The sequence below is a fragment of the Scomber scombrus genome, chromosome 10, assembly GCF_963691925.1.
Source record: "Scomber scombrus chromosome 10, fScoSco1.1, whole genome shotgun sequence".
Lineage (NCBI taxonomy): Eukaryota > Metazoa > Chordata > Actinopteri > Scombriformes > Scombridae > Scomber > Scomber scombrus.
The window spans coordinates 15,412,607-15,439,079 of NC_084979.1; the positions used below are offsets into that span (position 1 = coordinate 15,412,607).

The following is a 26,473-nucleotide window of genomic DNA, read 5'->3' on the forward strand; positions in this document are numbered from 1 at the left end:
GGGGAGTCCCAACATGGCATGACTGAGAACCAATGATAAAAGGACATTTGGACAGAGAAAGCTAGTAATATAAAGTATGTTGCTGGTGATTTAGCCTCTGTAAATTGTAACTAATTCAACTGTTGATTTTATTTATGTTTTGTAACTAATCAAAATAAATGATGTTAAACATCATATTATGATATTGTGTTTTTTTTTTACCTGCCATAACAGACTTTTACAAGAGATCACATGAGGCATTTGGTTGTCACATTTCTGTACTTCTATGTACTTTAAACACTGCTGCCAAACATGTTCTGTAACATAGCACACTTTTTACATTGTGATACATTTTCTTTCCTTCCACAAAACACATGATCTCTACTTCACAGAGTGAAAATCACTTTGCAAATATTTGATAGGGATCCATCACAATGAACATCATGTCTACTTTTGTTTTTTGTTGAAGTTTTTTGTTATCATTGTCTATCAATGCAGTTAAAAGCAGGACTCATTTTAAAGTCTGCACTGCATCAGCACACAACTATATGAAATCATGATAAAACTGTAATAATTTGATTATCAAAAGAAATGGGTGAGAATTTCAATTTTATCCATCACTAATACCAAACAATGTATCTTAAGATGATAAGTATATATTGAAATTAAATCAATGGAAACAATTTATAATTATTTTAAAATGATGGTAAGGCCAATGCAGTAAAAAGGAATTAAATATACAAAAACACAGGAAGACCAAAACTGACTGAAATTGAACGTAAAATATTCAGTGAAATTAATAAATGTGCAATCTGAATGATTATATTACAGCTCACATTATTTAATTTTTTTTCCTCCCCTTTTGTATATCTTTTCTCTCAGAGGGATTAATAACATTTATTTAATTTCCTCTGACATGTGGTGTAATTTATTTTACTTTTAGTAGTTAAATGTAACATTGTCAATCCAATTCAACATACAAGTTGTTGAACAGGAAAAAAATAAAATGAATTATAATAATAGTAAGTAATAGTAAGTAATTATATTATCATAAATTAAGTACTTATATTAATATATTTACACATTCCAAGATTCTTGATTACATGGTATGTTTCAATATAATTACATGTTTATTAATGAATGCATTTGTCATTTATTCGTATATGTATATATTTAAAAATACATCATATTTGACAGACTACTTTCAAGTTGTGGGATTTATCCTATGATTTATCCTGTTTCTGCAGCTTTGTTGTCGCATAAACTTTCTGCAACGTTTTCGCTTGACTGCAACTCCACATTTGACTCTCTACAACTTTATTGTTCAGTGAGCGGCGGACAGCGACGAACAACAGTCTGACGCTGCTGCCTTTGAAATGGCGTTGGTGCATTTAAGTACGCCGTCATTTGTAGTTATTGTGCTCGTTTAGGTCGCTTCGGGTACTCATTTTTAGATCCAGTGGTGAATTCTGAGCCTTGCCTTTACATTTTGGGCGATTCAGAGTTGTTAAACAAAAATGTGGTGAAGCAAATTGTTAATAATTTACGTTGCATAATAAGGCCACAGCTGCCCCCGAGCTTGCGTAGGGATTATAGCGGCTTTTGAATGCTCGGCCCTGCTGCAGCTACATTTCGGTGAGTTGCTCAATATCACTTTAGGGAGGTTTCTCGTTCAAACAACGCATTTTTTGTTTTGACTGAAATTCGTCAGCTATGTCACATGTTCTTTTTTACTGCAGCCAGTGTGTTTTTGTATATTTAAAATTAACATATTGACAAATGTTTAGGTTAGCTACATCGGTGGCTAACGTTAGCTCTCTGGCTAAAAACGTTAGCGCTTTGATAGCAAAACAACATCCAGCATGTTTACAAATTACGAGCTAACCTTACGACCTACTGTTAACATGAACTGGTTAACAGAAGTAAAATCCAATTTTTTAACCCGGGATGGACATTACGCTACGATAGTTATTAACTCTCTAACATAGTATTTGAATTATAATGAGAAACCCTACCGAAACGAAGCATTAGTTGTCCGTTACTCTGAGCTATCATCTCAGGTTGCTGGGGTAACTGTTGAAACGTCCCTTGAAGGCAGTTAAGTTTTTAACATTTAGTGTGTGAAGGGTTTCTTAGTTTGCGTTATTGTTGTGTCTCATTGTCAGCTATTAACACGTTTTGTCGTCCTCATTTATCTCAACAGGTTTCCTGGTGAATCCTGGTGGGCATGTGTGTATCTGTGACAGGGATCCCTCAAAAAAGCGACAGACTTACAGTTCATACAGGACAGTCATATTGCCCTCAGTACATTATCATTAAAGCCTTCAGTTTTTTTTAATTGTCCGTCCCATCTGAATTATATTTTGACATCTTCACACCAGTAACTGTTGATAGCCTGTTCACACACCCGCACACATACACACAGTCTTTCTCTCAGTATGGCATCGGTGCCAGTGTACTGCTTGTGTCGCTTGCCATATGATGTGACACGCTTCATGATCGAGTGTGACATTTGTCAAGACTGGTTCCATGGAAGGTAGGTTATTTTTCACAATAAACACTCTTGCTCATATTGTTGTTAACATGCCATATACTTACTATTCTGTCTGATTCTATATGAAATATGATGTGGTTATACTGTATCTGAGTTTTCCTCTTTGTGGCTATTGTTTGTGTTGGACTCATCACAGTCGATTCAGCTATCTGTTAAGTGAATTCTTCGTTTGATATAATAATGTGTTTTGTGTAGCTGTGTTGGAGTCGAGGAGGACAAAGCAGCTGAAATTGACCTGTATCACTGCCCCAACTGCCAGGTCACCCATGGGCCATCTGTCAGTAAGTTGACATTTTTCAAGTATACCTCTCTGAAACTGTAGTGTTTTTATTGGTTTACATGCACACAATTGTGCAACGTTTGATCTTTGTATTCTGACACCATTTATTCTCAGTGCGCAAACGCCGTGGAGGCAATAAGCAGACAGATGGAGGTGCTAGTGCAGGAAGAGATCCAAGTCAGCCTGTCAAGACCGGAAGCCCACAGTTTGTTAGGGAGCTACGGAGTCGCACCTTTCCAAAGTAAGTTTTTCTCTGCTGTCCTGTTATGGAAGAGATAATGGTTTATTATTCAAAAATTTAGATATAAAACTGGAAAACATTAAAGGAAAATTCTGTTGTATTTCAACATGGCATATTTCCTATACATGTGACCATTGGAACTCAATAGGTGCTGCTAACTTGGCATTTGCCACTTCCATTGTAGAGATTTGGGGAAATGAAGACACAAAGTAGTGTCCATTGGGGCAAACTCTGCAAGCATCCCTCAACTTTCCTAATCAACATAATTTGATACATGAATCATTTCAAATGCTTGTCTTTCAGTTCTATTGGAAATAAACACATGAAGTAGCCAAATGGAGCAGCTATTATTTCTAACTGCATAGGGATGTATATTCAGGGAAACTTGCACACTGTGTACACAACTGAGGCTGTGGATTGCTGTGAGCATTTAGAATGTGTTCCCGCTGGAGAAGTAGTTGCATTGTAAGTATACATAAAATAAATACAAGGACAAAATATGCATTGTGCAGTTTTCATTGACTACTGCTTATAAAGTGACACTCCAGGTAATATAACTCTGCATATTAACCCAAATACTAGTATTCGGGTCTCATTATTCAACATAATTCTGACTTTTTATCTCAACTACAATTGTAATTTCAGATTATAGTTAGAGTAGGAAAATGTATTATTAGGTCAAACATATTGCGATCCTTTTCATAAATTCTTTTTTCTGTTGTATGGATTGGTGACTGCTTTGTTGAGTGGTCTTTTATTACAGTTGATTTTTGAGAGGTGAAACAAAGTCTCCCTGATAGCAGGGTTGATCAAAATTGCAAATTCATATGCTGTATTTGCACAGTTAGAATCACTCTCATCCTTAGACATGTCTAAATTTTTCAAGTTCTCCTAAGCGTCACACATGTAAACTAAAGGGCGAGCACCGATGAATATGTAACATGCTTAGGTTAGCCGGTGTTAATTATTCATTTAAAAATGATGTTTAATTGGAAAGCTGGGGGAGACTTTCACAGCTTGCCCTGATTAATGCTGTTTTGCATGAATCCTTATTTTCATGAATTTCTGCAACAGAGATGGCAAAATCAGCACAAACCGAGTTTCAATGGAATCATAAATGGGAAATATGCCAAGTTAAAGTATACCTGAATTTTCCTTGAAATTATGTACTGGTATTACATGTATGTAATATATTGTCTCAACAACTAAGTATAGTATACATAATAGGTATGAACATGTACATAAACTTTTTTAATGCAGTGTTCCCCTATGTTCATTCAGCAGCGGCGCACCGCCGCTGTTGAATTCTCAGCGCCACTGCAAAAATGACTGTGCTTGAAGTAACGTGACGTTAACTATGTTGATAACTTGCTTGATTTCATTAGAAGTTGCTACAGCTAGTTAACCATATAACTTTGCTTTTGGCTTTGGTGTAGGCTAGGCTTCATAACACAACCTGCCCCCTCCCTTCATAAGCTACTGAAGTAGGGGGAGGATAAAAGCAGACAACCCAACTCTCCCGGACGTTCTTGGCAGTCTCCCGCATATTGATAGCGGCTCCTTGATGCCCGCAAATCATCAGAATCTGGAGCGAGCGAGCAAGAGCACACACTATAGAGTGACTGCGATCGCGTGGGTGTGCGTGACTATTAATGCAGCGCGTGTGAGAGCACAGCGTCCTGATAGATCTGTGTTGCTGCTTATTAGACCAATCGCACCGAAATCTTCTAAAGTGTAGGAGCAGTTCACACTACATACAACTAGAAAGTGTATGCTGCATCCTGCCGGTCGGCACGAGGTGCGTGTGCGCACGTATGCACGCGTACAAAAAACGATCGGTTTTCTATCGCTTTTGCGCGTCATATCAATGATATAATGTTACTGTGTGGATCATTAATCTTGTTGCAGTGTGCTCCCTGGTTATAGTTAGTGAACTATCAGCTTCTACCTGCTGAGATCACACAGTCAGCAGTAGGAGATGAGGAGAGCAGCAGGGGAAGCTAGCGCACATAGTTTGTATGGTAGCCTAATGATGGAAAACGTGAAACTGGTTACTACAAAAATAAACCATTATTATTATTTATCTTTTATTTATTGTTCCAACAGCTCAGGTCGATTGAACAACAGAAAATACCTCTTTTTGTGTAGTTATTTTGTTAAAGCTATCAGACATGAACATTTTGTTTAAATTATTATTTATAATTTAATATTAAATTAACAACTCAGGGACGTCCAAGCAGCAACATGTTGTTTGAGCACTTTTTTGCAATGTCAATTTGAAATAATGTTTTGTTTTTGAATGAAGGGGTGGAAATTAAAAAAACATTTTTTTTTATCTGATTCATTGATTATTCGAAAAAATAATCGACTGATTAATCAATTATCAAAATAATTGTTAGTTGCAGCCCTTTATTTTTCAAAATGTTCTTCCGGGGGAGCATACCCCTGGACCCCCTTAGTGTTGCTAGGTTACCGACACACAGCACCGCTGCTACAAAAATTTCTAGGGGAAACACTGTTTATGCATTGTTATTGCAATTGATTGCATCATATAATGGAAGTGTCGATCTAGCATTTATGTTACTGTGCTTACTTCATGTATGGTGTCTACTGATTAAGGATTTTTTAATTTTTGCTTTCCATCTTCAGGCAACTGCATTATTTGGCTGGTTGGAGAGCTTATGCTTTGGTGTAACAAATTTGTAAAGAATTCAGTTTTTAATATTTTCCTCGGGTAATCAAAATCAAAACTTCTCTCTGTTTGTGTTTCTATGACAGTGCGGATGAAGTCTTGCTAAAACCGTCTGGGGCCCATCTGACAGTGGAGTTTCTTGAGGAGCATTCATTCAGTGTTCCTGTCATGGTGTTGAGGCGGGATGGTCTAGGCATGACCCTTCCCCCATCATCATTCTGCGTCAGTGATGTAGAGCACTATATCGGTAAATTTCATACACCTGTTGGGATATATTTAGATGCATAGATCTTCACTGTTCTTTAAGAGTTTTGGGTTAATGTGCATTTATGAAATGCAGATTTATTCTCTCTGTTGTGTCGGGCATGACTAATGAATGTACGTGTTTCTCAAACAAGTGCATTTTGTTCTACCTGTAGGTGCAGACAAAGAGATTGATGTGATTGACGTGTCTCGCCAATGTGATCTGAAGATGCGGTTGGGAGACTTTGTTGAATACTATAACAGCCCCAACAGAGACAGAGTACTGAATGTCATCAGCTTGGAGTTCTCTGAGACCAGGTGCATAAAGATATTTACCTCATTGACTTAGCAGTTCGTACTTATCAGGGCTGGGTTAAAAAGGTCAAATTCAAATTGATCTTCATTTAAATTTTCCAATATTGGTTTATAAAATCTGGGATTGATTTATTAATTTATGGCTCTTCCCTTGCCTTCAGTGCCTTCAGTGGAGCAGTTCCCACCATGTTCAACAAGATCTATCCACTGGATCTCATTGCAGGAGATCTTGTGGGCAGAGCTCGCTGTGCTTGAGATCTTGCAGGAGATTTTGTTGTGCAAGATCTTGTTGAACTTGGCGGAAGCAGCTCCACTGAAGGCATCACCAAGCCTGTTGCACAAATGCTTTGTGAGACAACAGCATAGCAAAGTGTATGTTTCCTGAGGTTTTGGTGATGTTTACATTACAGTAGGTGAGTTTATAGGCACCACATTTACACTTACTGCCTGGTTATTCAATTTAAAATCTAAAGTTATTATACACTACACTAATGAAAGCACTTATCTGATCACTCAATACTCATTCACTGTCGAGTTGCACTATATTGTTAAATAAAACATACATTAATGTAGCTTTGGGGTCAATTCCTAATGTAAACATTAATATTTTAATAATGCAGCAGGTAGATGGTCCTTTGTACATTTTACAGCATTATTTCTCTGAGAATCTCTTTCATATAAAAGCAAAATTGATATTGTAACTGAAATCTCCCCACCCAGCCGTAATCATTACAATGCAGTGTCTTGTTACTTGAGTTTCATGTTTATTCTCTATCAAATTCAGTTGATCTAATGAATTAGTGTTAGTAAATACAAACATGATATGGGGAAGTTGTGTTATTACAGATGTTTTGAAGTGTTGGACTTGTTTTAGGCTTTCAAACTTGGTGGAGACTCCAAAGATTGTGAGGAAACTGTCATGGGTGGAAAACCTCTGGCCTGAAGAATCTGTGTTTGAACGGCCCAATGTGCAAAAGTACTGCCTAATGGGAGTTAAGGATAGCTACACAGACTTCCATATTGACTTCGGAGGCACATCAGTGTGGTACCATGTTCTGAGGGTGAGCGGAACAAACAAGTATTTTTGTGTAAATGCTAATTCTGAATTTGACTCACTTTTTATCTTAAAAAAATAAACTGCTATCATTTAAAGAGCTTCTCTCTTTTATGTCTCATATCAGGGCGAAAAAATCTTCTACCTAGTTTCCCCCACCCCAGCCAACCTGGCACTTTTTGAGCGTTGGAGTTCCTCATCCAACCAGAATGAGATGTTCTTTGGAGACCAGGTTGATATGTGTTACAGGTGCTCTGTCAAACAAGGAAACACCTTGTTCATACCAACCGGTAAGCTGTAATATAAGTAGTTGTTCAAGTTGAACAAGCAATTGTTGCACACATAGTTGTAATCTAGCTATGTTTGCATTTTTGACATGGATGTCTTCCAGGTTGGATTCATGCAGTGCTGACCCCTGTGGACTGCCTGGCCTTTGGAGGAAACTTTTTGCATAGTCTTAACATTGACATGCAGCTTCGGTTAGTTGACTCAGGCTTCTTTCCAAATTAAATACATGCACTCCCTATAGACCTTTTACAATGAAGTATTCTCTGATGTTTTTAATGTTTGAATATATGTAGGTACATGACATCTCCACTAGTCCAAAAAAGCAAGACAATGAGGGAGAGAAATGAAACTGAAACATAACTTTACTTTCTAAATGCTTACTAAAAGCAGAAAAACAACCAGTTAAAAGAAAAACACTTGGTAAATCCTTATTATAGTACAGACATACATTTGTCCCACTGGTGTTTTCACCCACAGTCTCTCCCACATTATACTAGCTCTGTATTTTGTTTAGTCTCCATGACTCTTCAGACATGGTGGAAACTCAAACATAAATACTCTCATGGAACTTAAAGTCAAAACTACTATTGAAATACTCTTTTCCAACTTTAATTATCATTTTATGTCTGACTTTTCATGTTCTGTGTTGACCTTTTTAGGGCGTATGAAATAGAGAAGAGATTAAGCACTGCAGACTTGTTCAGATTTCCCAACTTTGAGACTGTGTGCTGGTATGTTGGAAAGCACCTTCTTGATACCTTCAGAGGTAAGGAATTTTAAATAACATAATATCAATTTCATAACGTCTTTATGTGAGCTACTTCAGTGGTCTGTGTTAAATTTATGTATTTGTACCTTATGTAATTCTGTCTCACAGGTTTGAGAGAAAACCGTAGGCACCCTGCCACTTACCTGGTTCATGGAGCAAAGGCCCTGAACAACGCCTTCCGCAGCTGGACCCGTAAAGAGGTAACCAGAATATGAATGCTTTATTCTTTTGCAATTTCGTATCCTCACCTTTTTTTTCATTACTTTGTCCATTTTCCTCCATTACTAATTGTGACATTGCTATACTGGAATTTGTTTCTGTGCAATACAATAAAAGTTCAAATGAACACGGGGTGGAATAATAATTTTAAGATTATTATTGAAAAAAGACATTTTTCACCTTGAAAGTAAACATACATTATTACCATAAACAAGACACAAAAATGCATTATACACTATAATACTATAACAGAATATAGTATATAATTTTGCAAAATTATAATATTGTTATCTCATCACACTCAGGCTTTAGCAGATCATGAAATTGAGATTCCAGAAACCATCAATACCCCAATGCTAGTGAAGGACCTGGCCAAGGAGATTCGTCTTGTTGAGGTAAATAAAGGATCACTCAAAGTTTGCACATGTTTCTACTGTTGAATGGAAGGTTTGTTGCATCACTTGAGAATATGTTTTATTTTTGAATGTGCTTTTGTCATTGTTGACTGGCTACATTCCCTCTCTCTTCATAGGACATCTTTCAGCAAAACATCGGCCGCCCTGGACCTCAGTTTCCTGGTTCACCACTCTCTAAAGCTCCCCTGACCACCTCTCAAAATTCAGGACGTCCCCCTGGAAAAAAGAAAGGTCCCAAACCCAAGGAGGTGTTGGGGGGTCTTGGGCCACCAGGAACCAAGAAGAAGAGTCAGAAGGGTCTACTCAAGGCAGAAGCAGGAGAACTTGACCTCCTCGAGATCCACACCAAACATACACTCAAGAAATTTCAACCTGGCAAGTCCAAAAACAAGAACAAGGTAAAGAGACAGCGGTGACAATAAGAATGCTTATCCAGCAGTTTTTGTGTCTAGATTTTTCAACTTCACCATTTTTTGAAACACTTATCTCCTTTGTTTTCCCAGTTGGAGCTGCCATTGGAAGAGTTTGAAGGGAAGTTAAATAAAAGCAAACTCAAACTTGTGCTGACCAACGGAAAAATCCAAGGGTAAGTTTTGACTTCCTGTTACTTTTATGATGTAATGGTCCTGCCGAATGCTGGCGTTTTTACATGCTGTTTCTCTGTCTTCAGTAAGAAGGAAGGCAACAATAATGGTGCAGGAAGTGCTGGAAAGTTCAAACATCTAGCCATGGAGGGATCCAGTCTCTCTGACTTGGAGTCCGAGGATGAGCTGCAAATTGACGAGACCCCTCCTCCGCGACGCAAGCTTACAGGATCTAGCAAGAAAAAGAAACTAAGCGGTGAGATTTTGACCTCAAACAAGAGTATTATGAATGTAGCAGGCACTGTATGGACTTGTGTTTGTTTAATTCATTTACCTAGTTAGCTAAGTTTATGAGACATCAGTAAAGCTGATTGAATGCTTGTTGACTAAATGTAGCACGTAATATGCTGTGGTTAATAGTAGGTTTCTAAACCACTTTGCATTGTGTAATAAATTTGCCTTCAGGTCTTCCTAGGAAGCTGCCCAGAGCTAAACCCTGCTCTGACCCCAATCGCATCAGGGAACCCGGAGAGGTTGACTTTGACATTGAGGTGAGATTATTATGGATATACTAATGAAGTTATCTCGAGCCAATACTGAATGCCATCTTTAAGCAGTATTAGTCAATAAGTCTTGATATGACTTATAAGGAACTTACTTCACACATGCCTTTGCAGGAGCTGACAAGATTTCACTATATTAACTACATGTTGACTTTGCGTTCAGCGTTATTATGTTTGCCACACAAAACCAAACAGGTTCTACTTCAAAGTTTTGTATCAAACTGGTCACAGCTCCTCACAAGCATTGTTTTTCTGACGTCGTCGTTTGCTTACATTCACTTTCTTTTCCCCTGTTCAACCAGATAACCGTGGCTGCTTTGTCAAACAAATTTCTATAAACTTTATTTCCTCACAGTTATATCAAGCCAGACTTATCATAATGCACAGGCTTGTTGCACTGATGAGATCTCCAGTTTAAATGTCGTATTATGGATCAGCAAACGTATCTAACATAGTTCTTCATATTATTTTGTGATAACTGCTTACTCATTGCAACAGGTACACAGTATAATATGATTCTCATTGTAGTCCTGACATTTATAAATAAATAATAAACAAAGTGAAATGTAACACAAAATGTTTTTCCCATCAATTTGTTACATGTCATGCATTATACACTTTGTTACAGCACATAGTAACAGTATCATGTTTGTGCATGTGGCTTCAGGAAGATTACACCACAGATGAAGAAGCTCTGGCCGCTCATGGAGTGAAGGGTGGTGCGGGGGGCATTCTGGACTTATTGAAGGCCAGCAAGCAAGTGGCAGGCTTGGATTCTGCAGCACTCAGGTTAGATTTCTTTATTCTCCAGTGATTCTTTTATTATTTTATTCAACACTCAAAATTGAGAATAGTCTGTGATGGTATTTTAAATCCATGTTGTTCAAATGTATGTATTTGTTTAAAACCAAAGTGGAAAGAATACATCACTGTGTTGCTGTGAGAATCCAGTACCCTTTGAAACTTGCACAGTCTAAATATTTGCAATGGCTCAGGCTCTACACAATGATTAAGAGGTTATTTTTAAAATGATGAGTGATTGCTCAACTCTGTCCTGTTCTCAGTGAGGAAGCCCCAGCCTCTCCCAGTACTCGTGATGCCATCCAGGGTATGCTCTCCATGGCTAACCCCCCTTCCTCGTCCTCATCTTCCTCCTCCTCATCTCCCTTATCTATCTCTGGAGGCCTGACAGAGGGAATTCGGGCTGTCAAGGAGAAGGGTGGCAGGGCTGTATGGGTGACTGGAGGGGTCAAAAAGACTGGAAATCCTGAGAAGAAACCTGTAGTCCAGCGGCCTGGAAAACGGCCAATTAAGCGGCCAGCTCGTCACCTTAGCGATGAGGACAGTCCAGATGAACAAGAAACTCTGGGAACCTGTTTTAAAGATTCAGACTATGGTGAGCAATACATTTAATGATTTCCACCTGCTGCTGTACAAATCAATGCTAGTCAGACTACAATTTTTTTCGTTTTATTGTTCAGCCCACTGTTTGATGATGGTTATCAAATTTTTGTTTAAGTTTACCCGTCCTTGGAGTCTGATGAGGAGGACAAGGCTAACAAGGCTAAGATGAAGCGGAAGAAAAACTGGGATGACACACCTTGGAGCCCGAAAGGTAATTGTCTTGATCATGACAGCAAGACATATCAAATTAGCTTTTTAGTTTTCTGATGACTGATCTCTTAATAATTTATTTTCATTTATAGCTAGGGTGATGCCCACCCTTCCAAAACAGGAGCGACCAGCCAGAGAAGGGGCTAGAGTTGCATCTGTGGAAACTGGCCTTGCAGCAGCTGCTGCCAAACTGGCACAACAAGTGAGTTGGGACACAAAGCACAGATTGAATTATTTGGTCTTGGAATATATGTCTGGTGAATACCGTGAAGAAGTAGCATATTTTACTCTCAATAAAAGACAGTGACTATTGTTTATTGTTTTGGTCGTTATCAAGGAGCAGCAGAAACCTGTGAAAAGGAAGTACACCAAAAAGCAGCGTCCTCCTGCTCCTGTAGCCACTCCTCCCCCTGTTCAGACTGAGCCAGCCCCACCCTCCCCACCACCTGCTCCAGAGTCAACAGCAGACTTCAGCCCAGACAGGAGGATGGATTACTACTCTGCCAGTCTGCTGGACCATGAATACACAGCGGGACCAGGACCTTTTGGCCCCGGAGGCCCTAGAGGCAGCGGAGCCATGGCCCCCGGTGTATTCCTCACTTCACGCCGACCTTCCTTGTCTCCGCAAAACAGCAGCTCTCACTCTGGTGCATCTCCTGCAGGGCAAGTCAGCCAAGGTACAACAGGAGTTGGTCAAGGTAAGCATAAACTTAAAACAATGACAGCATAATTTAATATCGCTGTGACAGCACATTTTCTAATATGTTTTCCCCTGTCACTTTGATTTAGGTAAACGTCCAAAGAAAGGACTTGCAACAGCAAAACAGAGACTTGGAAAAATTCTGAAAATTCACCGCAACGGCAAACTTCTCTTGTGAGAGATGTTGGAAGGTGGCTGAAGATTTAAATTGGAATGAAGAAAATTACTTTTTGTGAAAGTAGGTCTAACGGATGTAGAGATAGTAATCTATATTTTATACTCTAGATAAAGTTGTTTACTTTTTTCACTTATTATTGAATCTCACTATATCTTGCCCTACACCAAGCTAATTTGCAGCCTGTTTTGGCACTCCACTCCACCCATATCAGCCTACAGGTATTTGCAGAAGCACATCTATGACTTGAACAAATCACTGTAATGTGCTAACACTTAAAACTCTTAATGATATACTACTATATGACATTGGCAATGGGATATGGTGGTAAGCATTAAGAAATGAGAGGTGGACATTGATTTAACTAGCTAGATTCACTAGCATAGAAAAAATCATCAAAGTCTAATGGCTCTTTTGTTTAGGTTATTTTTGGTGGTTGTATTTATGAAAAGATATTGTTCTGTCCATTGTGAATTTTAAAAGGGAAAGAACAACACATTTTTTACCAGTTAAAATGTGATCCCAAACACAGGCACACAGACGCACAGTCATGCAGTAGTAGTGTTGTATTTAGTTGTTTTTTTTAAAACCTAATTTTTACCTCATAAAACATTCTTGTGTGGTTTGATGATTACAAAAGATAAATCTTTACATAGTAAACAGTTTTGCAAAAATCCAGATTATGCTCAGTGTCAGCACCCACTATGCCATGCTGTATTCATTCTTTTTGAGGAATTTGTTACTGGTGTTTGTATATCTGCTCCAATATACTGTAGCTCTACACACAAAAAGTGCTAAACTGATGCCACGAGTAACATTGTGCGCTTATATTTATTCTGGTTATATTTATTTTACAAGGCAGCATTTTGTCATATTTTAGCCTGTTTTTAACTGAGTATATTCTCACCACCACGTTTTTTTGGAAGTTCATACTTCTTGGTCCCTACTTTAAATTTCAACCACTCAAGATCAAAAGGGTAAAACAAAAAGTGTATTAATTGCTTGTTATATTATTTTTTTTAAATATAATTTCGGTTTTCATTGTAAATATTTGTAATATTTGTAATTTATATAGCTACATTGGAAGAATGGAAAAACATTGTGAGATGAAGAGACAAGTTTCCTGCAGGTTGCAATAATTTGTGCCCTATATAATTTTTGGCAGCATTCTGGGCCAGATGTAGACACAAGCTTTCTTTCCACAGAATGTACTAGTGACAAAATGTTGGCAGAAGTGTAGATTTTACTGTGTGAAAACATTGTGAAGTTGCAGGATATAAATTGATATGTAAATATATGTTGTAATTTAAGTTCTTTTTATAGTTCAAAAACTTTGAAATCTTTCTTAACATAACTTGTACATGATACATTGCTGTATTTGGAAAATATCTGAAATAGTTCTTTTTTTATATTTGTACGCAGTAATTGTCATGCTTTGTTTTTCATGTTGTCTTGTCAGTGTAATATTGGAAGTCTGCTGGGGAAAAATGCCCTCGTTTAATTTCCTCCATTTAGTTATATATTAATTATTGTTGATATTCACTCTTGTGTTGGTGTGTACTGTGTGTTTTAAAACATGATATGTTTAAATACGACCTGGAAGAGATAAAATATACCTTGGGCAAATTTCTTTTTTCATTGAATTTATTTGAGGACCACCGAATCACCAAAAGGATGATGTTTTTTTTGTTTGTTTTTTTGTGGGCCAAATGAAAGGTTTTGTGTTCACTATGCTTCAGTCTACTGGAGAACTGGGAAGTCAATGAGATACAACAAAGAAATTGTGTTGTAATAAACACATTTACATTTAATGATTTCTTCCATTGAAAATACAATTTTACACTTTGTAGTCGTTACAATTTAGACGTTACTAAGCCACATTAGATGTTACTTTTAAAAAAGTGGTTACTACAGTGTTTTTTTGTTTTTTTTGTACGAATTATTGTATTGTTGTTTTCACATCTAAACATTATTTCCATACAGCATATAGGGGTTTAAATGCATTTTGTTATTAAAATGTCCACCTTTTATTTCTGATTTGTCAGTGAGTTTGAATACAGTTTCATATTAAACTGAATTAAAAATATATTTTTCATAAAGCTTGGAGAATTCTGCCGTGTGCTTTCGTGTGCACATTTTATCACAAGGTTAGGTATGGAAATACCAGTAATTGGGCGGTGTGCCCTTTTCTAGCATTGTTATGTTATTTCTAACAATTACAAGGGAGTGCCCCGGGTAAACGCAGCAGCAGGTATTCTCGCGAGATCTGAGCTGCCCTACCACTCGCTAGTGCAAGATGGAGAAGTAATGTAACACGCATCTGAGGTAAGCAAAAAGATTTATTCCAGAGTATCGACATGGGTTTTGCCTAACTGCTGCATACATTTGTCTTCCTTAATAACCGCCGTTGGCGATTCACATGAGTAACCGGGCTCCGAGACCACACAACTAGTGTCTTTTTAAGGGTAAAGTATGGGCTCTTCTGCAGTGTAAACCGCCATTTTTAATGTAGCTGATGGAGCATTGTGCGGGGAGCTCACTGCTAGCTAGTTAGCTCGCGCGAAACCCGCAAACATACACATACACACACGGTGGTCATGAGTTGGTGTATGTGTACGTGTATGTGTATGTGTATGTGTATTTGTGTGTGTGTGTGTGCGCGCACCTCTGCCCAGCTACAACTCAAACCAGTATCTTGGGACAGTGGTCACTCATTTGCCCCACAAATAGCCGATGAGAGTGGACGTTAAAATGTGAATCAAACTGCATTAGCCGTTAAAGTAACTGCTGTAGCCGTTAAAGTAACTGCCGTTGTTTCGGTTTAACCGGTGACCGTGTTAACTGGTGACTTTCACGTAGGTGTCCTCTTAAAAGCCTTTAATTGTAGTTTTGATCCTTTTAAATACATGCTCATCTGTGTTTAATATCCAAGTTACGCTAACCATTTACGTAAGTTAAATTGTGCTCATACTCATTTGTCTCTCGTAGCGTATCTTGTTATGTGAGAAAGACACCAGTTAACACTGTCACCAGTTCAACCGAAACACTGTTAGCCTTCACCGGTAGCGTTAGTGGATGTAGCTGACGTCACCTAACAAGCTTTTAACTTTTTTAACATTTGCACGGCCGAACCACCTATTCACGGCCTTTACTGTGCTTTTTGATGATAACGCCAGTAAGTTAGCTAGTGTTAATGTTAATGCTGCGATATTCTTTCATGGTAATTGCAGATGTGTCAAATAAGCTTAAAGCCCACTAACTAATCCATATTACATTCACAGATCTCTGACAACAAGTAGTGACGCTTTTCAGTTAAAAACAGCCCCAACTATTTTAATGTAAAGTGAATCTGTGGTACCTGTTAGCATCCCCTTTTTGGTAGTGAAGTGTGTTAGGGCATGTGTTTGTCTGTGGTACTTGTCATCCTCTCAATCAAAGGGCATTGTGATGACATGACAATAATATGAGTGGACTTGTGGATAAGACTGCTGTATACTGGCTAGATTTATTAATTTATGCTGAAAATATATGAACATGTACTCCAAAATTGGACCACTAATAATATTTGTCTTTTTGCACTGCAGTTAGTTGTATTTAATTATATACATGTTGTGATTTTAGTTATAAAGCTTGACAATTGAATGATGTGTTAAGGATGCATGTTGCATTAAATGAAGCACTTATGACATTTTTAAAGTATTCATAAAACATGCAGACATTTACAATCAATCTGATTGACTGAACAATGGCATGTGTGGGCATAGCCAAAAGCAAGTCTGACATGAGGATATTAGCTGATTGGCCGAAAAATTGATTGGACTTCCCGATGTTGATTGGGGTCGCTAAGATTGCATTTCCAGCCTATACCTCTATTAAGGATGGACCACACCTCAAAGATGCACACCTCCATGTGTCCAAACTACATATCAAACAAGTCAATTGTTTAAAGGGTAATTCATTAATAAGTGTTAGCATGGAGCTAACACAGAGACAAGTACACATACTAACAGTGTGACAAAAAAATAAATAATGCAGACCCAAAAGCCAGAGAGATAGTGATGAGATTTGAAAGTGTACATTATTGTTTCAGGTTTAAAAATCAGATAAAGGGAAACCTTAAACAGTATGTGACTGACCACAAGAATCAAAATGGTGCACTTTTTAATAGACGTCTGCTCTCCCAATGCTCATCCCACTGATGAGCACAGTATATCACAGTATTTCCTAATATAGTTGGGTGTACCTGCACTTTTTACCAGCTATGTGTTGTATTTTAAGTGTCAAACTCTCAGTTATTAAGTGCCTTACAAAGTATCATGCTGCTTTTCTTATTTGGTCACATCTGATTGGGTGTTGTTTTTTTAATGTTTTCAGATAGTTTGAGGAAACTGCAAAGCAAGCCACAGATAAGGATGGTGGGACTATTGAACCAAAGCAGTTTCTGGTAGGTACTGCAACCGTTTGCTACATTCACTAAAAATGTTCTGGTGAAACACATGAATACAGTAATTTGCTATCATTATTTGCTTCCAAGCCCATATTATTCAAAAAATAAGTTAAAATATGTACAAAATAAGTTCACCTGTACTTAAAGTTGATGTTAGTAGGAGGATAACAACAAAAACTGGGAAAATTTCACTCAAAAGGTGTCAGATATTTTTGACAGTGAAATAAGCTAAATTATTTTGTTCACTAATCTAAACTGGCTGAAGTACTCCACGTTAAAATGAAAGACTGAACTGCTTCCCTAAGTGGGCATTTCACCCTAAACAATGTACAGTTATTTTCCTCTTCCCTGTAGACTTATCTATCCATCCAGATGGTTTTGGCATGATGTACGGTAATTTGCATTTATCAACAATTGTTCATCTCAGCACAGTAGAGCTCAGCGGCATAGATTGTGCTTCTCTTGGCACCATTAATTACATTGGAAAGGGCACCAACTCTCAGGTCCTGACCAGTATGATATGTTTCAAGGCTGTATGTGATATCTGTTAGAAACAAAATATGATCTCATAGTGAAATTCTTTTTTTACACTTTTACATGTTTTTGGCAGTTGTCCCTAAAATAATAATAAAGATTTATTAAAGAGTTATGACCAAATAAAATATATAGAATGAAGAATTATATTTTATAGTTGAACAATTAACATGAGAGGAAATCAAATCATTATAACTAAAGTATTTATGGGTCAAAATGCCTATGAAACATTTATGTGCTGCAATTGAGATTTGCACATCTGCCAGTATACTTGTTGTACAATGGTAACTAATGCTAACATTAGTTCTTACAAGACAAAAAATCACACAACTTATTTATTATAAATTTTGAGTTTAGAGGCAATATGAGTGATTGGGTCTAACCGTTAAAACCGCTTCTTAAAATTTAAAAACCCCAAAACAACTGGAATGCTCCGTATTGAACATTGTGTTTGTGTTTTTGGTGGTTTATTAGGGTGGCTGTAGGAGAATGAGCGATTCACTTGATTACTGTCTTGGGATTGGCATTATTGGTCGGTAACACAATGTGTGGCTAACCAAAAATTACAAAACAATCTACTGAACTATCTGAAGAATAATCAACAGTAAAGTTCATCATTGCTATTACTAGTGAGCTTTAATAACTAGGTATTATTAATAGATGGTTTTGTCATAACTATGTACTCCAGATTTGGTAAATGTGTTCTTGTAATATGGGCTTCAGTTTTAATGTCTGTATTAAATACTGTAGCTGGGATCACAATTTAAGTGTTGATGCGTTGTGTTTTTTTGGTTCAGTGTTTATAGCCAGCTGCCGGTTTATTACTTGTGATGTATATTTTAAAATGCATTCCCCCATGTTAATGCTGATAATTTGTGAAAATAAAATGAAAGCTTGTGTAATATGCATAGTTATTGTAGTGCTGTGGATGTTGTCAGATGAAGACTTGTGTTGTGTTAAATGTTAAGGACCGCATAAAATGTTAAAGTGATGCGATACACGGAGGAAAATGTCCCTCTATGAATCTGCACTGCATCGATAAACAGTGGCCACTCACTCCAGCCTTAACGTTATTCACTTTTTGCACACTACCCAGAGTCATGATGACTGTGCCAGTAGCTAGTGCCTCAGTGCTATGGATGCACGCGCGGATACACTGAAAAATAACACAACGGACGGATGAACACACTTATTTACCGACCTGGTAACCGGTAGTCAATTTGCCTGAACGAAAACTGAAAACACAAGTCGCAGAGTCACGCTAGACCCGTCCGACAATGATTCAGCGAGTTATTATGCGTTTCTGCCTGCTACCCAACTAACGGCAGCTAGCCTGCTAGCTAACGCGTGCTACGACCGTGTAGCTGAGGATCCGGGTAAGAATCAGAGCCTCGGTAAAGTAACGCTACCTGCTTCCAGGTATTTGACACACATCCGCTTTGTTGTCGACAGTCGCCGAGTGGTGTTTGCAGTTTTGTTTTTGCTTGGAGCGGGGATGGGGCAGTAGTAGGGCTTCTTTTGCGGCCTGCGCAGCCCCGACCTAAATTAGTCAGGAGTCAGGTCAGGACAAGCATGGTGGACCTGTGAGATGTGGATTGACAGCTGTGACACAAATGGCTAAGACTGTTTGATTTCTTAGGTTAGCCATATTTAAGTTGTTTGCCGTTGACTACACACACGACTTACTTCTGACTTGGCTGACTTTTATGAGGTCTGGTGGTATTTTAATGCTTTGAAGTGTTTCAACGGAGGATCGCTTGCTAACGTTACCGGTAGCTCACTGTTAGCTTGTCAGATGCTAACATCAACTCCGCAGCAAACGATACCGATCGATTTTTCGGTCGATTGAGCTTCCCGGTGTTTCTTGTTTTCTCAGATATGTTCCTAGCCAGTCATCAAGCAAACCGGTCTCGTTTGTGACCAGTAACGGCAGTCTAACATGTTTATAGTCACTTGTTAACATTAGGTAAATAACGTTATGCTGTTAGCATGGGTGACGTTAGCATGCTAGCTAGGTAGCTATAACTTTAACCTGTCAGCGTCAAGTACTTATGCTGATTATGGTAAAGCATAGTGAGGTTGCGATTTATTTTTATCGAGATATCACTTAATTTCCAACTACAAGATACGTTGACCACATTTTTAGGCCATGAAACAGAGCACAACCGTGTTTAATTAGTTAACTCGTTGTCGTATCTGTCTAGCTAGCCATTAGCTATGTTCTGCCTCGGTCTGCTTTGTGATGAGCAGACATCGCTGAATAACCTAAACAAATGTCGTTATTATGTGGTGCTCGTTATCTACAATAGAATTTTCAGGAAAAATACTAATATCCGCTGCGTTTGCTTAATATTTGAGTGTTTTGTCAAGATTCAAGATTGGTAACTGATGGTCTATTTGTGTATGTGGATTTATAGTACACCATGTACATATATCAGGATGCAGTGTTATAAATTGAATTCATTTGCAGCTTTCTCTTGATGTTAGTAAACCATCCTTTCCAGAGATTGATGCATGTAATAACTTATTGTACAGTTTTTAGAAATTCAGACTCATGTATATTAGTCCTGGAAGAGGAACCCCTCCTCTGTTACTATGGCTTCAATTTTTTTCCCTAATCAAGGTTTTTTCGAATTTGAGGGTCCAAGGACAGAGGATGTTGTATTGGTGTAACGTTTGTAAAGCCCCTTAAGGCAAATTATGGATAATGATCCACACAAATAAAATGTACTAGACTTGAGTTTGTTATAAAGCATTTGAGACACTGTTGCTAGTTTGACCTTCTTTTTTTCCCTTTTTCTTTTTTTTTCACCATTATTTTGCAGATAACGTGACTGGAACATGCTGTTAAGTGGGTATTGCCAAGTAATTTTCTGTAAGTACATTTCACATTTCAAGCTATGTTTGAGTTAATTGTGTAACTGAATGTCTCATTAAGATTAGAGTTAAAATGCAACAGTTGACTTCTTTACAAATGATAAGTCTTGCAAATTCTGTATCCTAATGCACTGAAATTCTATATCAGGTGTTGTTTTCCGATTATGTATGTAAATTTCTCAATAGGAGCAACAAATAGAGATTATCGACAATGAAGGTCGACAGAAGCAAGTTAAAGAAAACCCCTACGGAAGCTGTGAGTATGCTTAATAATTGTTTTGTGATCATTTCTTGCCTCACTAGTGCTACATTTCCATACAACTGGGATACCTGGGCTGAGCTTTACCATGATAAAATGTTACTAAAATGAGGGCAAAGCCCAAGGGATTTTCTACACAACGGGAATGTTTGGTAAAAACCTTGTTGCTTACTTTGATGTGTTGGAGGCTTAAGGTTTGCACAAATGGCAATATATATGCCTGTTATATAGAGATGCACTGATTGCAATTTTCTTGGCCGATTCCATTTGGGGGTTTTTTCAAATCTGACCTGCCGATTCCCATTTTCTTTTTTTAGTACTACTATTGATAGCATTCACAAACATTTTGTAATTTTTCTTTAATGGAAAATTCATAACAAAACACTGTTCATATGAAACATGAACACGGTGTCAAGTTCTCTAATAATACATGATGAACTTTTAAGTTCATAGAAGTCAACTCAAAGTAAAATATTGATAAAATAAAGATATAGAGAAAGAGGTTAAATTAAATATCATATAAACAAAGACTGCCCAAGTATTAATAACAGCCACACCTCAGATGATTTTCATTAAAACATTAATGTCAAACCTTTCCGTAAAAGGTAAAATCACCTGGTATCAGGTAAACTGCATGTAAACTGGTGTGAAATGTTGCAGGAAAATAAAATGGGTAACTTAATGTTTAAACACGTAAAAAGAAACTGCAGCAGACGTGCTGTAATGTTAACAGTCAACAGCGAGTCTCTACTGCAGTTCATATCATTTAATTTTTGTGTGAGACTGTGACTGTTAGTGCTGTTGTGTTTTTGATGTGAACTTCGTGAGGCTATGTGCGACACGCATGAAAATTTGACTGGCAAAAAAATCACATATATGAGACTGATTTGGCCGGTCACCGGTCATGGCTAATCAGCTGACAGCCAGCCATTTTTGATTGGTTGGTGATCAATCAGTGCATCTTTACATTTACCATTTCTCCTTTGCAAAATGTGCTGACCAAGAGATCAATGACAAACAGAAGTAGGAAGTCTGTTTCTAACCTTGGTGACATCCATGTTGCTTCAAAAAAGTTTATGTAGTGGTATGTTTTTAACGAGCTGCAGGGCATTTTGAGCTTGCATAGCAGTAACATCTCTGAGATTATGTTTAAGGATAAAACGGTTGGACTTCTATCTGTTAAAAGAGTAAGAAAAGGATCTTTAAAGTTCAATGAATTTCCAATCCACAGAAGGATTACTTATTAAAGGACTTAAACTGAAAGATATTTCTGTCTGGTCACCTGTATCGCAGCAAATGTTGAGCCACTCAATAAACATGCCATTGCTAGTGTTGTAACACATCTTTGTTGGGGGTGGAGACTGTCATGGTTTGGCCTTTGTCCCAAGCAGGATGAAAATATTGCGGGTCAGCATGGCCAATTCTATTCTAATTCTAACGACCTGGCATGTCAAGTTGCCAAAGCATGTTATACTCAGCTGGTAGAAAAGATGCATAGGTGATTCAGTGGCTCTGCTTGACTGTCTTTAATCCTGTTGCTCTTCTTCTGAACCCACAGCCTGCTGACTGCAGGATACTAATAGAGAAGCTCAAGGCATGCAGTGATGAGCAACTACTGGTTGAACTGCACCACATCAAGACCTGGAATATTGGCAAGGTAAGCCCTTAAGAAAAGACAGAGGGCGAGGCTCTTCCCTCGGTCTGTTCTTTAGGAACTGACAAGGGTCCCTGTTGGTCAAGGTTTGTGTGGAATATAATGGAAATAAGAGGTGTATCCCAGGAATTTGACAGGCTCTCAGTGCGTCTCAACTACATCTACACTAAGCTGTCAGATTTTTAAAACACTGTTTTCACTGACCCCTGCCTGAATAGAAATATAAATGAAGGTCAATGATAGGGCTGGGTATCGTGGCCAATTTCCTAATTCGATTCATAAGGTTCTGAATCGATTTAATCACGATTCGATTCAATTCAATCTGCTCTTAAATAATGAAAATGGCTCAACTGTGTTACAAAATACAAATGTACTTTATTTTTTCTCTTCACATTAAACAACAGGTGCAAACTTGTAAATTGGACAGTTTAAACTTGAGCTGTAAACAAAACTGTCTCAAGTCTCAAAAGTGCAATTTTGAAATTAGAAAGGAATTGCAAGTGAAAGTGTACTTGAACTACAACATTCCATCACTGCAAATTGCATTACGGCATAGTTTATTAAAGAAAAGAAGAAAAAAAACTTCATGGGGTCAAGAATTTTTAACTTAATTGTCACACAGAGCACGTTAGTCATTATTTTGCTCAATGTCTGCCCCCTTCCGTTCAGTCCCCTACTGCTCAGTATAGCAGAATTCACAATTTAGTTCTCATTGAATGTCTTTCTCTCTCTGTTGTCACACAACAGAATGAGTATGAAATGGTGCTGAAGTAGTGGCTCACATATTCTACATATTAACCAGCTGTCATTCTCAAGCTGCTGCAGCTGGTGCTGATAAAATCACTATTTTAAAGTAATGTCCTCTGACCAAACAAGCATAAATACAGATTAATGATAATAGCTATGTTGTTTAATTTGCGAACTTTCCATTTATTGTCATCTCCCAATGTCAATTAATAGACAGAAGTTACATGAAGTTCTTAATTTTACTGCCACACAGCCCTGCCCCTGACTGAGCAGCCTTATGCCAGCCTTTACCAAATGCTCAGTTTTCCCTGTACGCACTAAAATGGCCAAACTGGTGTTTTAAGATGTACCCATGCTGGAGACTGTGGAGAGGCTTAAGTTTTGGGTGAGGAATAATCCATCTAAACTGTGGATGGAGAGCTGAAATTGAGAGAAAAATGTTTGCTTTGTTGTTTTTATTTAACCAGCTCAATGTTGATGAACTGTAACATTGCTTGCCCATTGGGATGCCCTGAGCTATCAATATTTATATTGTGAAAAGTCACGGCAATTTATGTTAGGTTTACTGTGGGGAAATCTGTTATATATTTGGTTTATATACTTATATACTTGCTGTCATCCATCCCAAAATCCCTCTCATACTCTGAAGGCATTACCCCTATTTTTAAAGAAAACAAAACGGTTTGGAATGATATACCTTTACTAGATCACTGAAATTTGTTTTTGTCTGTCTTTAACAGTGTGAGCTGTACCACTGGGTGGATCTGCTAGACCGCTTTGATGGCATTCTGTGTGATGCAGGCCAGACAGTGGAGAATATGTCATGGCTCCTGGTGTGTGACCGTCCCGACAATGGACAGCTCAAAGCCCTGCTTCTGGCAGTGCTCAACTTCACAGCTCTGCTCATTGAGTATAGCTTCTCCAGGCACCTGTACAGCTCCATAGAGGTAGGCTTGAACCGAGTATCGTCTCGACCATTACCAAGTCTCTGTTTTCTGGATCATGCACCTGTCAGAGGAAAAAAAAGTAAACTAATCGCACACTAACTTTAACCTCTTTTTATCTTCCATTCCCACCCTCTTTGCAGCACTTAACCACCTTGTTAGCGTCATGTGACATGCAGGTGGTCCTGTCTGTGCTGAACCTGCTCTATGTGTTCAGTAAGCGCTCCAACTACATCACAAGACTGGGATCTGACAAAAGGACGCCTCTACTGGCCCGTTTGCAACACCTGGCTGAGGTATGGTGAATGCTATTGTTTTTATTGCCATGATTCCAGCTGTCCCTCAAGAGAAAGAGCTGTATTGTTTAGTCTTTTTGTTCCTTTCTGTAGAGCTGGGGAGGAAAGGAGAATGGCTTTGGTCTGGCTGAGTGCTGCAGGGATCTGCTTATGACGGTAAGAATTTGTCTTGGATTATGTTCAATAACTGTAAACTGTCTACAGCTATGGTACAGTTAGTTTTATGTTTATAAATTAAACTGTCAAATGAAACTAAGCACTATTTAAACTTTTTTTTCCCCTTACTATGCTTCCCCCTATTGGTACATGAGCAGAAGTACCCTCCCAGTGCCACCACCCTGCATTTCGAGTTTTACGCTGAACCAGGCCCAGAGGTCAAAGTAGAGAGGAAGGTAAAGACCACAACATTTATTTGTGCATTTGTTATATATTAAAAATATTTTTGCTATATGGTATTAAGGGCTCAAATATTTCTAATACTTGACGCTTATTTCCTCTGCAGACAAGCAGTAATACACTACACTATATTCACATCGAGCAGCTTGACAAGGTACGGTCACATTATTGGAGTTGTCATTAACAAGGGAGTAATAATACCTGGAGTTGTTTAACTTACGCAGGATGCTCTGTATCTCTCAGATTTCAGAAAGCCCATCTGAGATCATGGAGTCGCTGACAGTCATGTACAACATCCCTAAGGACAAGCAGACCCTGCTCTTCACACACATTCGACTGGCCCATGGTTTCTCTAATCACAAGAAGAGGCTGCAGGCAGTGCAGGCCCGACTTCACGCTATCTCTATATTGGGTGAGTAGAAGCTGTCTTCTTAAAATAAAGGGACAAAGGGTTTTGCTGCAAGTTTTAATTGCTGACTTTTTCTATTTCTTTGCAGTGTATTCAAATGCACTCCAAGAGTCAGCCAACAGTATTCTGTATAATGGCTTGATAGAGGAGCTGGTGGATGTATTACAGATTACAGACAAACAGCTTGTGGTAAGAAAGTAGTATTTTGTTTAAGCATTATGTCTTTACACAGACTGTCTGTGTTGAATGTGTAAAATGACATATATATATTTGCTTGCGTTGTCCTTTTTTCATTTTCTGTTCCCTTTGCTCTTCAGGATATCAAGGCAGCATCTCTGCGCACTTTAACTTCGATTGTCCATCTGGAGAGGACACCCAAGCTTTCCAACATCATCGACTGCACGGGCACTGCCTCATACCATGGCTTCCTGCCTGTGTTGGTGCGCAACTGTATACAAGCAATGATTGGTGAGAATGCAGCCAAAACCTAACAGTATACAGTAGTGTGTGACACACAAGAAAACAGGACCATTAAAATAGAAACTTGTTTTTTGACTTATGATTTCTATTTCCTAGATCCTCTAATGGAACCCTACCCACACCAGTTTGCAACTGCACTCTTCTCCTTCCTCTACCATTTGGCTAGCTATGATGCTGGAGGGGAAGCCCTTGTCTCCTGTGGGATGATGGAAGCCCTCCTGAAGGTATATTCTGATACCAATACATTATCAAACATAGTTTTCTTTTCAAAACATCTAAGTCTTCCCTTCATTATTGTTTTTTACTTTGTAGGTAATAAAATTTCTGGGTGATGAGCAGGACCAGATCACCTTTGTGACACGAGCAGTGCGTGTTGTGGACCTCATCACCAACCTTGATATGGCTGCCTTTCAGTCCCACAGCGGCCTTTCCATTTTCATCTGCAGGCTAGAGGTTGGTTATGCACTTACTGTATTTTTTATTTCTGGCAATCAACTACAGTCACTGAAACCTCTGGACTCCTAACTCTTCTCCACATTACCTTTTTCATGTAGCATGAGGTGGACCTGTCTAGGAAAGAGTGCCCTTTTGTCATCAAGCCAAAGATTCAGAGGCCTAGCGCAGCTGTGGAATCTGAGGACATGGATACAGACATGGAGAGTAAGTCACTTCTCAGACCTGTGGAATGTTCTCACAATCAGAAATTAATAGCTATAAGTCAACATTATAGTTTAACTTCAAAGG

General features: G+C 38.3%; 2 protein-coding genes across 10 annotated transcripts in view; both read left to right on the plus strand.

The window, feature by feature from the left end:
• The first annotated feature begins 1,365 nt into the window (after nt 1-1,365).
• On the plus strand, nt 1,366-14,696 carry phf8 (PHD finger protein 8). 2 transcript variants are annotated; one of them, XM_062427292.1, is made up of 22 exons: nt 1,366-1,614; nt 2,183-2,515; nt 2,729-2,814; nt 2,928-3,054; nt 5,833-5,993; nt 6,166-6,307; nt 7,179-7,365; nt 7,486-7,648; nt 7,750-7,837; nt 8,306-8,412; nt 8,524-8,615; nt 8,940-9,029; nt 9,167-9,448; nt 9,554-9,636; nt 9,721-9,890; nt 10,100-10,185; nt 10,865-10,986; nt 11,262-11,593; nt 11,717-11,812; nt 11,904-12,013; nt 12,149-12,509; nt 12,601-14,696. In XM_062427292.1, exons 2-22 carry the CDS (start codon nt 2,418-2,420, stop codon nt 12,687-12,689), a joined length of 3,072 nt encoding a protein of 1,023 aa, XP_062283276.1. In that variant the 5' UTR covers nt 1,366-1,614; nt 2,183-2,417; the 3' UTR covers nt 12,690-14,696. The 2 variants fall into 2 exon arrangements, with proteins under 2 accessions (XP_062283276.1, XP_062283277.1); XM_062427293.1 differs by lacking the exons at nt 12,149-12,509; nt 12,601-14,696 and having other exon boundaries at nt 11,908-12,013.
• A 274-nt stretch (nt 14,697-14,970) lies between these two features.
• The window catches only part of huwe1 (HECT, UBA and WWE domain containing E3 ubiquitin protein ligase 1), a 44,708-nt gene continuing 33,205 nt past the window's right edge, over nt 14,971-26,473 (plus strand). For 6 of the 8 annotated variants that reach the window (XM_062428026.1, XM_062428034.1, XM_062428032.1 and 3 more), the window contains exons 1-16: nt 14,971-15,011; nt 17,061-17,130; nt 20,493-20,542; nt 20,731-20,800; nt 22,362-22,460; nt 23,945-24,151; nt 24,292-24,444; nt 24,538-24,600; nt 24,759-24,836; nt 24,947-24,994; nt 25,084-25,252; nt 25,338-25,438; nt 25,567-25,717; nt 25,826-25,953; nt 26,042-26,182; nt 26,284-26,389. In XM_062428026.1, the coding sequence (XP_062284010.1) occupies nt 20,756-20,800; nt 22,362-22,460; nt 23,945-24,151; nt 24,292-24,444; nt 24,538-24,600; nt 24,759-24,836; nt 24,947-24,994; nt 25,084-25,252; nt 25,338-25,438; nt 25,567-25,717; nt 25,826-25,953; nt 26,042-26,182; nt 26,284-26,389 (1,489 nt within the window). In that variant the 5' untranslated portion in view covers nt 14,971-15,011; nt 17,061-17,130; nt 20,493-20,542; nt 20,731-20,755. Of the gene's footprint in view, nt 15,012-17,060; nt 17,131-18,819; nt 19,087-20,492; nt 20,543-20,730; nt 20,801-22,361; nt 22,461-23,944; nt 24,152-24,291; nt 24,445-24,537; nt 24,601-24,758; nt 24,837-24,946; nt 24,995-25,083; nt 25,253-25,337; nt 25,439-25,566; nt 25,718-25,825; nt 25,954-26,041; nt 26,183-26,283; nt 26,390-26,473 lie in introns of those variants that run through there. The other 2 variants (XM_062428029.1, XM_062428027.1) reach the window with 2 other exon arrangements.

Excerpts from the sequence above, each read along its gene's own strand:
- phf8 (XM_062427292.1), top strand. The coding sequence starts at position 2,418 with ATGGCATCGGTGCCAGTGTACTGCTTGTGTCGCTTGCCATATGATGTG. Across the intron at positions 7,649-7,749 it reads CACCTTGTTCATACCAACCG|GTTGGATTCATGCAGTGCTG; the intron begins GTAAGCTGTAAT and ends GATGTCTTCCAG. Across the intron at positions 10,186-10,864 it reads AGGTTGACTTTGACATTGAG|GAAGATTACACCACAGATGA; the intron begins GTGAGATTATTA and ends ATGTGGCTTCAG.